The 16558-nt window shown below is 52.2% G+C and overlaps 1 protein-coding gene and 1 long non-coding RNA gene across 2 annotated transcripts in view; one reads left to right on the forward strand and one right to left on the reverse strand.

The window, feature by feature from the left end:
* On the reverse strand, positions 1-3715 carry LOC109497689. Its single transcript, XR_002154050.3, has 3 exons — positions 3587-3715; positions 2979-3120; positions 1-1734 (listed from the first exon to the last, which is right to left on the reverse strand). It is a non-coding gene; the product is annotated as an uncharacterized LOC109497689 (long non-coding RNA).
* The window catches only part of ZNF282 (zinc finger protein 282), a 26760-nt gene continuing 13854 nt past the window's right edge, over positions 3653-16558 (forward strand). Inside the window, exons 1-3 of the mRNA XM_023250699.2 lie at positions 3653-4342; positions 6641-7060; positions 15938-16064. Coding sequence (XP_023106467.2) covers positions 3653-4342; positions 6641-7060; positions 15938-16064 — 1237 coding nt within the window. The remainder of the gene's footprint in view (positions 4343-6640; positions 7061-15937; positions 16065-16558) is intronic.

The raw sequence follows: 16558 nt of genomic DNA on the forward strand, positions 1-16558 counted from the left end.
AAAAACAATGGACAAGAATAGTTCAATCAGTCCCATGTTTATTAGCCAATAAGTACTAATTCGGGATGTTCATTGCCACAGGCTGATCCTATAAGGCGGAGACAGGCACACTGTTTTGATCTCGGCTGAACGTGAGACGAAGCCGGGGACCTTAAAAAATAAATTTGTGCCAGGGCCCACCCTGGCATGGTCTAATTTGCCTGGGGTGGAGCCTGGGTGTTTTGTTTTTTTTTAAGTCCCCCCCACGCGATTCTAATGTGCCTGCAAGTTTAGAAGATCCTAGAACAAGAAAGTGAATTCTTGGACTGGAAATGAGCAGTTAGCCTGCTTTACTGGAGCAGGGAGCGATGGATCGGAGATTCATAAAGGGTCACTGAATCCACAACGGGCCGTCCTAATTTCGTAGGAAGTAAGGCTGTGGGCATGGTGGTTGAAAAAGTTCTGACTGATCGCAGTCGGTAGGACCTCTAGAGGCCGCGGGAAAAGCCGCATTCTCTCTGCTGTGCCCACGGCGGGCTCTGGCCAGAGAGACCGGGTGTGTGACACACTGTCAGCATACCGGATGAGCCCAGATGGGATCCGTTCTGGTGCCTGCAGTGTACCCTGACTCGCATTGTGACACTAGCAGTTTGATGAAGAATGAAAAGTGATCTTGGTGATGTCCTTACTGGCTCGTCTTTAACAATAATACGGGGTTTCACATCTTATTTGTCGCATTTAGGAAAACCAGTATTAACTCTGTAGGAGCACTGGACTTCATTTGGAATGAATTTTGACCATTTTTAGTAATCAAATCCACACTTAAAAGTTGAAGTGACGCCCGTCGGGAGGATTCAAGAGAGCATACTGCGATTGTTAATTTACCAACACAAAACCTGTCTTCTGCATGCACAGAGTTTCTAAGCCCTGGACACCTGTCGCAGTAGAACTGTTGAGTAGCTAACTCAGGCATCCAAGCAATCGCATATTTATTGACACTGAGCAAAGTACCGTAGTCATTAAGAACTGAAGAAGAGCCAGGGAACTTCACTCATCTGCTGTGCCAAGACTTGTAAAGAAGGTGACGAAATGCCTACTTGAAGTAGGCTAAGAATAAACTCAGGAGGGAAAAAGTATTTTCTCTAAACTTTCTGCAAAGCAGGAATTCTCAGAAGTTAGTGAGAAAGAGGGAATGTGTGTGTGCATGCACGCACACACTGAAGTTTGAATAAAAACGTTGGCAAAGGTGGGTCTGAAAGGACAAGTATGTTGGAAACTCATTAGCGAGAGCAAACTGACCTTAAAACTCTAGAATACAAAACATTTTGCTGTGACCCTCCCATCAGCACTCTGCCTCTTTAAGTAGCCGGAGCTTTATCACCTCGCCCCGCAGTGCCCGCCCCTCCATAAGCCCTGCCTGATTTTTAGTCACACTTAGGATATCAGCGACTTTGACACTCACAGGTTACCCTTCCTTGGAGGTTGGCAGCACTAGAGCCTAACGTGAAGACAGGAAGTTGTCACCACAGACACGCCAGCGGGTGAGGGGACCTGCCGCTGCTCTGTTCTCCTTCCCGTGGGTTACACTGTAGGCCCTAAGCCTGCTTGGTAAATTAGGCGTGGGGAGACAACCGAGATAGGAGTGCAAATCCGGTTACCGTGTTGGCTTCGCTGAGTGAATCTGGAGGTTCCCTTCCTCAAATAAAGCTTGTGGTTGTTGAAGGGGCGTGGAGTGCATGGGGGCAGCAGGAATACCTAGGAAGCGATAGACACACGTGTTGGGATTCTGCGGAGAAAAAGAACTAAAAGGGTATATGGAGATACATTCTAGGAGTTAGCTCATGCATTTACGGAGGTCCCAAAGTCCTATGATCTGCCACTTGCAAGCTGGAATACCAGGAAGGCCAGTTGTGCAATTCATTCTGAGTCCAGAGGCCTAAGAACCCGGAGAGGTGATGTCCAAGGGCGGGAGGAGATAGATGTCGCAGCTCAAGGAAGGAGTTAATCTGCCCTTCCCCTGCCTCTTTGTTTTATTCAGGCCCTCAATGACTTGGATGAGGGCATCTTCTCCATAATCAGTCTACCAATTCAAATGCTAATTTTTTTTCTGGAAACACCCTCCTAGGCACACCCAGAAATAATGTTTTACCAACCATCTGGCCATTCTGGGCCCGACCAAGTTGGTGTGTAAAATGACCCATCACAACACATAAATGTTCTGGCATTTATGAATGCCCTCTCCTTTGGCCTCTCCCACATCCTCTGGTTCAGCATCTATCACTTCAAACACCCTGGCCAGAGCAGTAGTTATGGAACTTCTAGTGAGGAGATGAAAAGCAGTTCCCACCAGAGAGACAGAGGGTCCACAGCCTGGGTCTCTTTCCCTCACAAGAGGTGTTTATTAACAACGATACTTGACATTTTATAATCCACATTGTCCAGCTGCTAACTCTGCCCCTCAATAATTTAAACTGCCTCTTGGTTACCCAGTGACTCAGAGAAACAGGTCTAATGACCAGACAGCCCTCCCAGTATGAGATCTCCCTGCCTTCCTAGCACAGCCCTCAGCCCCATCAGGCCATCGGTCACTGGCGTACCCATCAGAGGGTCTGTGGGCAGTGCTGCTCCAGCAGCCCCTTCCTGGGGCCCTTCTTGCTTTCCTTTTGGGAGGTGTCCCTGATCCATTCTCCCCCGCCCCGCCCTGCCTCCCCTTCCCTCCCTCCCACCCAGCTGTAGCTACCACTGGTTTTTGTGGCCTGTGGTCACCAAGCATGGTGGTTCTAGAATAATGCTGGTACAGTGAAAGCTGTACATTTAAATTGTTTGAGTTCAGTAGCTTTGAGCTTATCATGCAGGGAATAGAACCTTCACTAGCCTGTAAGCTCCTTGAGGATACGACTGTCCACAAGAGACTCATTCTGTATCTGGAAAGGGTGTCTAACAGAGAAACCACTTGATAATTATTCATCGGAATATGATGCTGAAAGCACAGGTCTCACCTGGGCCGACAATGCCTTTTATTTTACTAAGTGCAATGGGACCAAAGGGTACCAGTCTGGGGTGATTCTGTGGTAGGCCTGCCTCTACACAGGGCAGTAAGTAGCTTCGGAGATCTTGGTCTTTAGAAGAGAAGAACCAGTCCTTTAAAAAGACAAAGTAGATACAATTTTAAGGATAATTGTAAGACATCTTTGGGGGGTAACCACCTTAGTTGGGTGCCTATTAAGTGCTAAGCACTGTTCTCGTCTCATTTGATTTTACAGCTGTGGAGTAGACATTTGCTTCATTTCTATAGGAAGAGACCGAGGGGAAGGTCAGAAGTTAAACTGCTCACGGTCACAGCTAGCGAGTAGTGATTTTGGAACTTAAACTCAGGTATATCCAACTGCAAAGCCCACCCTCTGCCTAAGCAGTACCGGGCACATAGTAGCTGCTCAGTAAATATTTGTGGAATGAATGAGTGAATTTCCCCCTCACCCTAATCTCCATCAGCCTACCAGGGCCTCCCCCTGGTTCCTCCTCTGATTTAGCTTGACGTTTCAAAGTGATGTTGACCTATATTTAAAGGTTTTGGAAGAGGCTGCTATTAAAATACGGTGCACCTTACCTGGGAGGAAGAGTTCGGCCCTCTTCTGACACGTTGGCCCAGATCACTTCTCTGTCATCCAGACCAATGCAAAGGCCTGGAATTGGTCGCGGTAAATTTGGATTGGGAAGAGGGAGAGTGGGAGGTAAAGCCCGTGAAGGAACGAGGGAAGGGGAAAGGCCAGAAGATACAGTCCGCAGGCACAGTTACTCTTGCAAATTTTTCAGTAGGGTCAGACACCATTTCCCTTGGGGATGCCCAATACATATTTGCAGCATTAACAGAAATCGGGACCCGGCATTGTTTGGGACTCTGGGGCCAGGCATCCCACACGCAGGGATCCAACGAGCATATCCACCCAGGGCCACCTGGGGGGCGGCGGTGGGCGTGGCCCAGGCCCCGAAGTGGCCCCCGCCGGTCCCCGCGGGCGGGCAGGAGCTCGGAGGCCATTGGCTGGCGAGCTGGCGGCGCAGGGGCGGGGAGCGCCGCCGAAGGGGACTGTTTGCTCCTACGGGCTGTAGATGGAGCTGTCCGGCCCCGGCGAGGGGGAAGGCGCCTGGAAAACGTTCTTCTTCTCCCTGGCCGGCCCGAGCGGGGAACAGCACTCCCAGGATGCAGTTTGTGTCAACACGGCCGCAGCCTCAGCAGCTGGGCATCCAGGGCCTGGGGCTGGACAGCGGGAGCTGGAGCTGGGCCCAGGCTCTGCCCCCGGAGGAGGTCTGCCACCAGGAGCCGGCGCTGCGCGGGGAAATGGCCGAGGGAATGCCGCCCATGCAGGTGGGTGCAGCCCCCGCCCAGCGCCATGGCCGCGCCGCCTGGCCGTGGGGGCGGGGCGCGGGGCTGCGGGCGCCCGGGGGCCCTCGGCGTGCGGGCGCGGAATCGGAGGCCCCGGTGGGCCCGGGGCCCGGGCGGACTCGCGCGGCAGGCGGGGCGCGGCGGCTCCGAGCAGGCCCGGCCCCGAGTCCCGCGGCCGGCCCCGGCGCCCGAGCAGGCCCGGCCCGCGCGCGCCGCCGAGCAGCAGGCCCCGAGGCCGCGTGCACGGGGTGCGGGCGCCCGGAGGAGGCCCCGCGGGGAAGGGGGCCGAGACCTGGCGGAGCCGTGACCGCGGCTCACCTTCGCGCCTGGCGGCCGAGCGCTCGGCCCGCCGCACTCGTGCCCCGGCCCCCGGCGTGTGCGCACCTGCGTACCCCAACAGGTTTACACCGTAGCCACTTTGACAAAAAGATATTTTTGGATGTTGTAATGCCATCTTGCACCAAGTCTAACGAGTCATTCGGTTTTCCCTTGCACCGGGTGTGACGGAGGAGAGGGGCCGTCGAGAGGTGACTTTGCCTTCTTTTCAGCCGTTGGCAAACTTGGCTGCACGTTAGAGTCACCCGAGCGTTAAGACTCCTGACGCCCAACTTGGCCCCAACCCAGTGAAATCAGCGTCTCTAAGGTTGAGAGGAGACACCAGTCAGTTCTTTAAAGCTCGGTGAGGATCTCAGTGTGCAGAGGAGTTTGATAGCCAGTGCTTGGGAGCTGTGTACTGTGTAAAAGGCGAGGAGGTGGTGCCCATGGAGACCTGGACGGGTCTCCCCGCCCCCCCCGCCCCCGGAGAGTGTGGGAACCGACCCTGGGCGGATCCCCCAGAAGCCCCCTCTGTTCCTGGCCTGCTTCTCGACCGGGTTCTGACAAGTTAGCCGGGAGCTGCTCCGTTGTGTTGGATCATTTTTCAGCCTTAGGTCTCCAAACCTTCCAAAAGCAAGTTGGGCCTGGGGACGCTCTGAGCTTCTGCTGTCGGCCCTTGTCTCCTCCTATGGGCCCGGAGGAGTCAAGCCTAAATCTGCTCAGATGGATGGCTTTGATGGAAACATCGCCTCTTTCTTCTGCAGGGCCTGGCATTCAGGGCCCTGTTCCCCTTTATCCCAGGTCACCGAGCGATTCCCTGGAAGCTGTGGGGTGTTCCTCTGTGACGGTCACAGCTGCTTAGAGTTAGGGCAGTTGGCATGCCTGTCCCTAGCCTGCCCGGGTCACCCCTAAGCAGCAGGCCACCACGTTGCCCAGCCTGAGGGCCTCTTCAGCAGCAACAGGGAGAAAGGAAAACGATACCTCCTCCCATCGCACATGTAAGGAGAATTGGCTTATCATCCCTGCTGTTGTCCATTATTAAGCCCTGGTTGCTGCTATGGTATGGGGCTGGTTCCCAGGTCACCAATGAACTGTGACCACCCCCTCTCGGTCACAGGGTTTAGCTCCCAACTTGTACCCAGGGGGCCTCACCTTCTGGGAGCAGAGCTGCACCCTGGGGTGCCCCTCCTCCAGGAAGCAAGGACGGGACTGGGAAGTCTCCTCTTCCTCTTAGGCACGTCCTCTTCTCCCCTCGTCAGTGAATGTTTTCTGGCGAGCCTATTTTCATTTTAGAAAATATGAATAAGTAGTTGTGTATGGAAAAAAGGCTGCCCTTCAGCTCACTTACTGGGGCTCTCTGGTGGCTCCTTGGGTCACAGCCCTGCTGGGTATGGTGGCACTTTCCTCAACTGTGTTTTTGTTCCCTGCGGCACCTAGAGCTGCCCCATTTGGCGGTGAAACCAGGTGCCGTAGAATGACCACCACTTCTCCGTGCCTCAGTTCCATCATCTCGAAGGCGGAGATAATCATTCTTGCCCCAACCTGCTTAGAGATGGCTGGGAAGATTAGGGTCAGATGACTTACAAGAAAATTCTTACTCTGAAACAGAAAGCACTAGGCAACTCCAGAGAGAGAGTTCATCACTAAGTCTAGCCCCTGAGGAAAGCGGCTGTTCTGTGAAAGCGATATGTGACATTGTAGGCGAGGGGGGGCGGGTTGTCCACAGCCTCGACCTGCCAAGGGTCGAGGTAGGTGAACCAGTGACCATGGCAGGAAATGGGAAGGTTGGCTGGGCTGTTTGAGCTGTCACTGGGGACATTAACGAACACCGTGGCCTGGAGGGTGGGGGCATGGCGGAAGGGTGAGAATCTGAGGCATTTGATTCGTTGTTTCCTGTTGTCAGGCCCCACTCCCCGCTCACATAGGGTCTCATCCCAGGCTGTCACTTTCTCGCTCTGCACACAGGCTCAAGAATGGGACATGGATGCCCGGCGACCGATGCCTTTTCAGTTCCCGCCCTTCCCAGATAGGGCACCCGTCTTCCCTGACCGCATGATGAGAGAGCCCCAGCTGCCCACAGCAGAGATCTCGCTCTGGACCGTGGTGGCCGCCATTCAGGCCGTGGAGAGGAAGGTGGATGCCCAGGCCAGCCAGCTGCTAAATCTGGAGGGGCGGACAGGCACCGCCGAGAAGAAGCTGGCGGACTGCGAGAAGACGGCCGTGGAGTTCGGGAATCACATGGAGAGCAAGTGGGCCGTGCTGGGGACCCTGCTGCAGGAGTACGGGCTGCTGCAGAGGCGGCTGGAGAACATGGAGAACCTGCTGAGAAACAGGAACTTCTGGGTGCTGAGACTGCCGCCAGGCAGCAAGGGGGAGGTCCCCAAGGTACGTAGCGGTCCGCGCGGGCAGAGATGGAAGCGAGGACCCGCACATGTGAACAACTCTTGATTTCAAATTGCCAGTCCTGCCCATGAAACTCTCTGGCTCCCCCATGTGGGATTTCAGTTTCTCTTAAAGCCTGCCTCCGCTTAAACAACCTAGTCTTGAATTTTCTAGCTCCGTGAGGCTGCCCTCTACCCATTGCCCGCGGAATCCGTGTGCTGCTTCTCTCTGTTGGCCTTTTCCGTCACCTTTCCCAATACCCCCAAGGTACCTGGGTGTCTGCAGACTCCTGCAGCTCTTCACTCCTTGGGGTTTCCCCTTGGCACCTACAGAGGACCATGAGTCATTGGTTATCTTTGGATGAACTTATCCGAGTGTGGCTGAGACACACCCCAAACCATACTAACTGGAATTGCTAGGAAGTTGTGACCGTCCCCTCTGTGGGCCCCTCTTGCAGCTCAGAATTCATGCTCCATCTCCCCCTTCCATTCGCTCTCCCACTGTCCCTCTGGATCCTCAACATAGCACGGTCGATCGATGACCCAGCCTTCTGGTCCACTGAGAAAATGGGAGTCCCCAAAAGAGATGCACGTGAAGCCACCACATTCATCCGATGCTGCCTCGGGCCTGCTGCCTTCCCTGTTCCTGCTGCCTTCCCTGTTCCTGCGGCCTTACTGGCCCACCCTTCACCGACCCCAGGGCTCACTCTGGCCTTCTCCCCCTTTCTCCTCTGGGTCGTCCACTCCCCCCTCTACTGGTTGCTCTAGACATCTTCGAACATTGCCTGTCTCTGTCATGAAACCGTCCCTAGACCCTGCCTCTCCCTCCAGCCCGTGCCTCATTTGTCTGCTCGTCATTAGAGCAGAATTCCTTAACCGAGTCATCAGTATTTGCTGTCTCCAGTTCCTTCTCTCCCTCCCCTTTTTCATCTTTTTATTATAGAAAATTCAAATATACACACAAGTAGATAGAATAGTGTGATGAACTGTCCTGTGCCCGTCATCCAGTTTTGTTTTGTTTTGTTTTGTTTTTTTTAATAGTTTTTTTTTTTTTAATTTTTTTTTTTTCAACGTTTATTTATTTTTTGGGACAGAGAGAGACAGAGCATGAACGGGGGAGGGGCAGAGAGAGAGGGAGACACAGAATCGCAAACAGGATCCAGGCTCGGAGCCATCAGCCCAGAGCCCGACGCGGGGCTCGAACTCCCGGACCGCGAGATCGTGACCTGGCTGAAGTCGGACGCTTAACCGACTGCGCCACCCAGGCGCCCCTGTTTTGTTTTTTTTTTAATTTTTTTTTTTAATGTTTATCCTTGAAAGGGGGGGCGGGAACAGAGCGTGAGTGGGGGAGGGGCAGAGAGGGAGACACAGAATCCAAAACAGGCTCCAGGCTCTGAGCTGTCAGCACAGAGCCCAGCGCGGGGCTCAAACTCACGAGCCACGAGATCATGACCTGACCTGCAGTTGGACCCTTAACCAACTGAGCCACCCAGGTGCCCGTCCTTTGTCCAGTTTCAATGGCTGTCAGCCCTTGGCCCGTTTCCTCTAAATCCCTACCCACATCCCCTCCCATTTTATTTTGAAGCCAGTCTCAGATATCAGTCTTTTTTTTTTTTTTGTAAATATTTCAGTGTATAGCTCTAAAAAGTAGAGTCTTTTTCTGAAATAATGTCTCAATATTGCTACCACCACAAAAGCCTCAGCCCACTCAGACATCCAGTCAGTGTTCACATTTTCTGGTCTTCCAAACATGTTATAATTTGTTTTCTATTAATTTGTTTGGATCAGAACTTAAGAAGGTGCTATTTTTTTTTTTAAGTCTTTTAAAATCTGTCAGTTCCTCCTTCGTCTCTTTCATTTTTCCATGAAAAGTGTCTGTAGAGGGGCACCTGGGTGGCTCAGTTGGTTAAGCATCTGACTTCGGCTCAGGTCATGATCTTGTGGTTCGTGAGTTTGAGCCCCATGATCCCCTGTGCGCTGATAGCACAGAGCCTGCTTTGGATCTTCTGCCTCCCTCTCTCTTTGTACCTCCCCAGCTCTCTCTCTCTCTCTCTCTCAAAATAAATAAACATAAAAAAAAAAAAAGTGTAGAAGAAAGTAGGCCGTGTGTCCTCCCAAGTTTCTGACTGTCTGGATTCTGCCTCTGCGTCCTCCATGGTCTCGTTGAACGTGTTCCTCTATTCTCAGTATCCCAGTACCTTGGTAATTGGATCATTCTCCCTGGAACCTCTGCCCACCAGGCTTTTGCTGTCACCTCTCCATCCTGTTCGTCTTGCCAAAGCCTTCATGAGGTCCATAGTCAGTTCTGTCTTCGTCCTCTCTGCCCCAAAGGTGGCAATGCATACAGGAAGCCACCCCCTCCTTGAAACACCTTTTCACACGGCTCCCAAGTCACCCACCTCTCTTGATTCTGCTCCTATCTACTCGTGGCTCCTGCTCAGTCTTCTGCACTGGTTCACCTCCACTTCCCGACCTCTTCTGTTTGGAGAGGTCCGGAGCTGGGTGTTGACCTTTGACTCATTATCTACGCTCCCTCCCTCATGATTTCATTTCGTCTCGGAGTTCTGAATGCAGCCTGTGTGCTGTCGGCTCCCGAATGCAGTCTCCCCCTCCCACACTCTCTCTCTGTCTCTTGCCCAGTCTTCCTTCTTAAATGCTAGATTCACATGTCTACCTGCTAATCCAGTGGTATTCAATTAGTATCTTAGATTTAACAGGACCAAACTGAACTCCCATCTTCCGCCTGAAACCTGTTCTAACCGAATCATCCTCGTCTCCATGGAAGACGACTCTACCCTTCCAGGTGTTCAAGCCAAAAACCTTGGGGTCACGTTTGCTTCCTTTCTCTCTCAACCCTCCTTCCAATAGATTGGTAAATGCTGTCTGCCTGACTCTTCTTCAAAATACTATCCATGGTCTAATCTCTGCTTTCCATCTCCACTGCTCCCACCATCATCTGGTGGGAACCTCCGTCGCCATGGTCTCCTGCCTGGTCTCCATCCTCGTCCCTCACCCTGTACAGTCTGTTCTCAGCAGAGCAGCCAGAGCGATCCTTCAAAAATATAAACCAGTTAGTGGCACCTGGGTGGCTGATTTAAGCCTCTGACTTTGGCTCAGGTCATGATCTCGAGGTCTGTGAGTTCGAGCCATGAGTAGGGCTCTGTGCTGACAGCTCAGAGCCTGGAGCCTGCTTCAGATTTTGTCTCTCTCTCTCTCTCTCTCTCTCTCTCTCTCTCTGCCCCTCCCTCAATTGCTCATGTTCTCTGTCTCTCGAAAATAGACATTTAAAAAAAAAAATCAGTTACTTCTGCTTAAAACCCCCAAATGGCTTCCCCCTCATGCAACATAAAAGCCCCTGTTCCATCAGGAGCCCTCTCTCCAGCTGCACCTTTCTGACCTCCTCTCCCCTCCGCCCTTCCTGTCCACTCCTTCCCAGACACGCAGTCTCACCTCAGGGACTTTCCTCCACTAGAAAGCGCCCTCCTTGAGTACCTACCTGGCCCCCTCCTGTCGCTTCCAGTCGCTTCCATCCGGCTTCCATCCGTCTGGGGTCTGCCCTTCCATGCCCCTCCCCCCAAACAAGAAAACCACGCCCCCCCATCCCTACATGCTCTTTTCCCTGTCCCTGCTCTGTGCCATTGGTCACCTTAAGTATGTACTTCCTTTTTTTTTTTTTTTGGTCCCCTTGGATGGTTTTCTCTGACCGGAATGCCATTTCTGCATGGTTCACTGCTGTGTCTCCTTGCCTATAGCTGTACCTGACTTTAGTCAGTATTCCAAAAGTATTTGCCGAGTGACTCTGTCCAGCTGGAGAGCTCCCACCTCCAAATAAGGGATTGGGTCTCCTCTGTCTCCATATCTGCTGAGGCAACCAAGGCAGTGACTTTGCCAGCAGAGTGGTGTGACGGCAATTTATTGCGGGCTCCTAGAACTGAGTTGTAAGAGTGGTTTGGTTCCTCCCGCGAATACCCCCTCCCGCTGCAGCCACAGATGCTCCTTCTCAGTGTGGTTTGGCACACTGCTTATCTGGCCCAACCGGCATCTCTTCACACACTGCCCTTTCCCCTTCTCCGTGCCGCATGCTTTAACCCGGCTCCGTGGCCTCCGGTGGCACCTTTGTGTGTTCTGTGCATCGGATCGGGCGTTAGGCGTTCCAAGTTGACATATGCCCTCACAGAACGATGGGATGGGTATGGGGTCTGGGATCAGAGGACTAGGGTGTGAATCTCGGCTTTTGCCACGTACTGTCTTCCTACACCTGCTGAAGTCTGTTTTGGTTGTCGCGGAGCCTCCTCAGTCCCTCTTTTGAAAGAAGTGAAGGAGAAGTAAATGATTCTGTAGGTAAATGCCCAGCTGGTCCTTCTGAGTTTCAGTATTCTCATGGGAAATGAAAATGATGATACGTGTGTCGCATGAATTGTGAGGATTCATTGATTTTGTTGATGGGACAACACTGTGTAGCTCGCTGTGTGTTAGTTACCTGTGGCTGTGTAACAGATTACTCCAAAACTTAGCGTATTTACCATCTTGTGCTTTCTGTGGGTTAGGAATTTAGGGAGTTCTGGCTGAGTGGTTCTGGCTCAGAGTCTCATGAAGTTGTAATCCAGTTTATGGTCACCTGAAGGCTCGGCCGAGGCTGGAGACCCTGTCTCCAGTATGGCCCACTCACTTGGCTGATGGCAGGAGGCCTCAGTTCCCCACCATGTGGACCTCCCAACACGCCTGTTGTGTCCTCACGACATGGCAGCTGTCCCCCAAAACTGAGTGACCCCAGAGAGAGACCGGCGCGGAGCTGTAATGTCTTTTATGACCTGGGCTCAAAAATTGTACACATCGCTGCTTAATTTGTTTGTTGGAAGTGGGTCACTGAATCTTCTGCCCACACTCAGGGGGAGGAGAATTGGGCTGTACTTTTGGAAGGGACGGTCAAAGAATACGTGGGCCTATTGTAAAACCCACGCCCGTAAAGCACCATGAGAAAGTTAATTAACGTTGCTAGTAATAGTTAGAATTCATCGTGTACTCTTGGCCGTGCTAAATGCATCCGCTTTGTCAGATCCAAGGAAGGCTGTTGTCTCTCAGATCCTCTGTGCCTTTTGGGTTCTATTGTGTCTGTTAATTGGCTGACAGATAATTCAGAGATAGTCTTTTCTGTCTAGCCATACTGTAGGCTCCCTGTAGTCTCCGGCCATGTCTCAGACTGTATCCTGGCCCAGGGAAGTTTTTATGAAGGGATGTCTATTTCCGACCGCGAGAATATGATTCCAGAATTGTGACTCTTCATAGAAATGATGAAGTGAGGCCGAGGAGTCGGCCTGTTGGAAAAGAGAATGAACTTGGTTTCGGATACGTGTAGTTTGAGGTACCTAAAAGGCGACTGAATGGAGCCACTCAGAAGGCTGTGGAAATCTGAACTCTGAAGGCAACAAGGAAAGCCGAAGAGTGTCATGTGCAAAGAGGTAACCACTGAGGTGGTGCAGGGGATGAATTTGCCGAAGAAAAGGCGAAGGAACAGGGAAGGGGAAGGGCAGAGCCTTGGGGTTGGGGGAGGAAGAGGAAGCAGTAAGCTGTGGTGGGCGGGAGGAAGCAGAGTTGTGGAAACCAACAAGGAGAACATTCCAGAAAGGCGATCTGCCCTTTCAAAGAGGTCTGAAAGGGTGAGGGTTAACAGGAGGCCACTGATGACCATCCAGGGTGTGGTTTCGGAGTGTGAGGGGTTCATAGCCAGATTGTAAAGGGTTAAAGGAGGCATGGGGTGTGGAGAAGAAAGTGCCAAGTGTGTTTCAAACGAAGAGGGAGGGTAGGGTCTCTTGACGCGGCAGAGTTGGGTTCATCTTAGGTTGGGTGACCCACACGGGAGAGCCTGGGATGTCAGAGAGAAAAGATTGTTTGGGTTGAGTTTCCCGGGCAGGAGATGGAGGAGAAATGAGGGGCACGTTAGCAGGAGGGTTGGCTTGGTGAGACGGGCCAAGAAGGGAAGCTTGCCAGCAGCTACCTGTGATCAGAATCTGGGACCGATAGGGGGAGGGGAGGGTTGGGAGGAGGGAAGAGTTTGAAAGATGCCTCTCAGGGAGCGCAGCAGATGCCAACAAGATCAACGAGAGGCTTCCAAAGCAGCCTTGGGACAAGTGGCACGAATGTATGGTGGGTGTCACCTGCAGAATTTTGTGGCTTTTGTCTAGCAGCAGGAAATTCAAATGCGGAAAGTGGTCTGTGTCGGTTTTCCCAGGTTGGGGATTTGCTGAAGTCTGGTGGAAGATCCAGGAAATTAGGAATTCTGTTCTGTCTCTAAAGATGGGTGATGCGTGAGCTATCACTCAGCGGGTGGTATATAGGTGTGCAGGATGCCCGTGAGGTTATGAGCACCTGATGTGAGAGCAGACAATTCTGTCGGTTTTTTTTAACGTTTATTTATTTATTTTGAGAGAGAGAGAGAGGGCATCATGTGTGAGAGTGGGAGAGGGGCAGAGAGAAAGAGGGAAAGAGAAAGAGAATCCCAAGCAGGCTCTGCGCTGTCAGCATGGAGCCCGACAAGGGGCGTGAACCCACGAACCGTGAGATTATGAGCAGAGCAGAAGACAGACACTTCACCAACTGAGGCACCCAGGTACCCCCAAGACATTTTTAATTTATATAAAGCCTCTGCCCACTCACTGAGCTGGGCACCAGCGGGTCTGGTGTTTTTGTTTTTGTTTTTGTTTTTTTGAGAGAGAGAGAGAGAGAGAGTGCATGAGCGGGGAAGGGGCACAGAGAGAGGGAGACACAGAATCTGAAGCAGGGTCCAGGATCTGAGCTGTCAGCACAGAACCCGACATGAAGCTTGAACTCGTGAACCACAAGATCATGACCGGAGCCAAAGTTGGACGCTTAACTGACTGAGCCACCTAGGTGCTCTCTTTTTTTCTTTTTTTTTTTTAATGAAAGTTTTTTTTTTTTTAAGTTTATTTATTTGAGAAAGAGAGAGAGAGAGACAGCACCAACGGGGGAGAGGCAGAGAGAGAGAATCCTAAGCAGGCTCTGTACTGTCGCTGCAGAGCATTATGTGGGGACTTCATCCCACGAACTGTGAAATTGTGACCTGAGCCGAAACCAAGAGTCAGATGCTTAACTGACTGAGCCACCCAGGGACCCCTAGACATTTCTTCTTCTTCTTCTTCTTTTTTTTTTTTTTTTAATTTTTTTAGTGTTTATTTATTTTTGAGAGAGAGAGAGAGACAGAGCATGAGCAGGGAAGGGGCAAAGAGAGAGGGAGACACAGAATCTGAAGCGGGTTCTGGGCTCTGAGCTGTCAGCACAGAACCTGACTCAAGGCTTGAACTCATAAACCACGAGGTCATGACCTGAGCCGAAGTTGGACGCTTAACCGACTGAGCCTCCTAGGTACCCTCTTTTTTTCTTTTTTTTTAATGGAAGTTTTTTTTTTTTTTAAGTTTATTTATTTGAGACAGAGAGAGAGAGAGAGCGTGCACCAGCAGGGGAGAGGCAGAGAGAGAGAATCCCAAGCAGGCTCTGTACTGTCTCTGCAGAGCCTGATGTGAGGGTTGATCCCACGAACCGTGAAATTGTGACCTGAGCTGAAACCAAGAGCCGGATGCTTAACTGACTGAGCCACCCAGGGGCCCCTAGATATTTCTTCTTCTTCTTCTTCTTCTCCTTCTCCTTCTCCTTCTTTTAAATTTTTTTACTGTTTATTTATTTTTGAGAGAGAGAGACAGAGACAGAGCATGAGCAGGGAAGGGGCAGAGAGAGAGGGAGACACAGAATCTGAAGCAGGCTCTGGGCTCTGAGCTGTCAGCACAGAGCCCGATGCAGGGCTTGAACTCACGAGCTGTGAGATCATGACCTGCGCCAAAGACTGAGCCACCCAGGTGCCCCTAGACATTTCTAATTCATGTAAAGGCACTGCCCACTCACCGAGCTGGACGCCAGTGGGCCAGGCGCCCCGAGGGCTGTCCTTACCTAATGTGTCCAGAGGTGCCGCAGGGGCTTGCCTTGGCCGTGTGTGCAGGTTCGAAGCCTGACCCATTCCAGTTAGGGCCGGGGAGAATGGAGGGTGGGAGGCCAGGGTGCGAGCGATGGTGACAAGGCCGTGTGCCCCGGAGGGGAAGCTCAGATAATAAAGTCATGAAGTGAAACCATTTTGAAAGATTCGGTGCGAGGCTGGGCCATGCCGGTGAGCGTCCGAGGGGAGTAGAGACAAGGACCCTTGTCATACCGAAATAGGAGTCCTGGAGAACAGACTAGACTGGGTGGAATCACTAGGGAGCCGCACTGGTGGTGGGTGAGCCAGGCTGCAGTGGACTTAGCTGCCCAGTACTGGCAACAGCCGTTCGACATATTCAACACACAGTTACTGGCTCCAAAGCAGGTGCCTCCAGATGCTTGGGATCTAGCGTTGAACCATCGAGGTCAAGGTCCGGCAGCTTTAGCACACGCCCTTAGATTTACGTGTTTTGGTGACAAAAACGTAAGTGTGTACCTCGAGCTAACCTGACTGGAAATACAGGTTTGGGGACAGGGACCCCCCCCTCTGAGAACCTTCCACACCTCCGACACCTGGAGTGCCAAAAGCAGCATGTGGATTTCAGCTCTGCCTTCAGGTACCCAGTTTACCTGAAAGCGAACTTACAAAGGATATGGTTAAGTGCGTTAAAAAAAGGGGGTGCGGCAATGGCATGTTGACCATCCTGTTTTGGAAGCATAAGAAGATCGGGAGTAGAGTGGACTGTCCCCACTGAGGTGGACTGGGCTGGGATCTGGGGGACAAGGAGCCGTGGAGATCGAAGGCCAGGCTCTGGGGTGAAAGGGTCCCCGTGGCCCCTGGAGGGGAGGCTATGGGGACAAGCAAGCAGGTGCCAGACTGTGACTCTTGTCGGCCCAGGTTCCGGTGACATTTGTCGACATCGCTGTCTACTTCTCTGAGGATGAGTGGAAGAACTTGGACGAGTGGCAGAAGGAGCTTTACAACAACCTTGTCAAGGAGAACTACAAAACCCTGGTGTCCCTGGGTAAGAGCGCCCTCCCTCCTCTGGGGCAGGCAGCGTGTGCAGAGGGCAGTGAAACGCTTCCCAACCCACGTTCACACCGCCCAGGCAAGGTGTTCGTGTTTATCCCTCAGGGAAATGCAAGAAACTCTGTGCTTATAATGCCCTAAAGATAGAATGATTCTAACAACACGATGGTTGAAAGCCCAGTTACAGGAACTGCCACTATAGCACTCAGCTCGGGGCTGCTTTGTTCTGGAATGTAGCCAAACCGCATCACTGGCACCTGACTACACGCCTCATCCCAATAGCCTTGGACGAGCCACGGTCTGTCTGCTGCTGGCTTTTAGAGTCCAGCTGTTTCTACACCAGAACCTGGGAATCCGTTCGCTGGTTCTCAAGGTTCCTCATAGGAGATTAGCTCGTATACGTGATGGCCACCGCCTCGAGGGGCCCTCTGGTGGGGAGGGCATCTGGAGTGAGGGAGACTTCTGCCAGCGCCCTTGATCGGGATCCAT

This window comes from Felis catus, chromosome A2, assembly GCF_018350175.1.
Source record: "Felis catus isolate Fca126 chromosome A2, F.catus_Fca126_mat1.0, whole genome shotgun sequence".
Lineage (NCBI taxonomy): Eukaryota > Metazoa > Chordata > Mammalia > Carnivora > Felidae > Felis > Felis catus.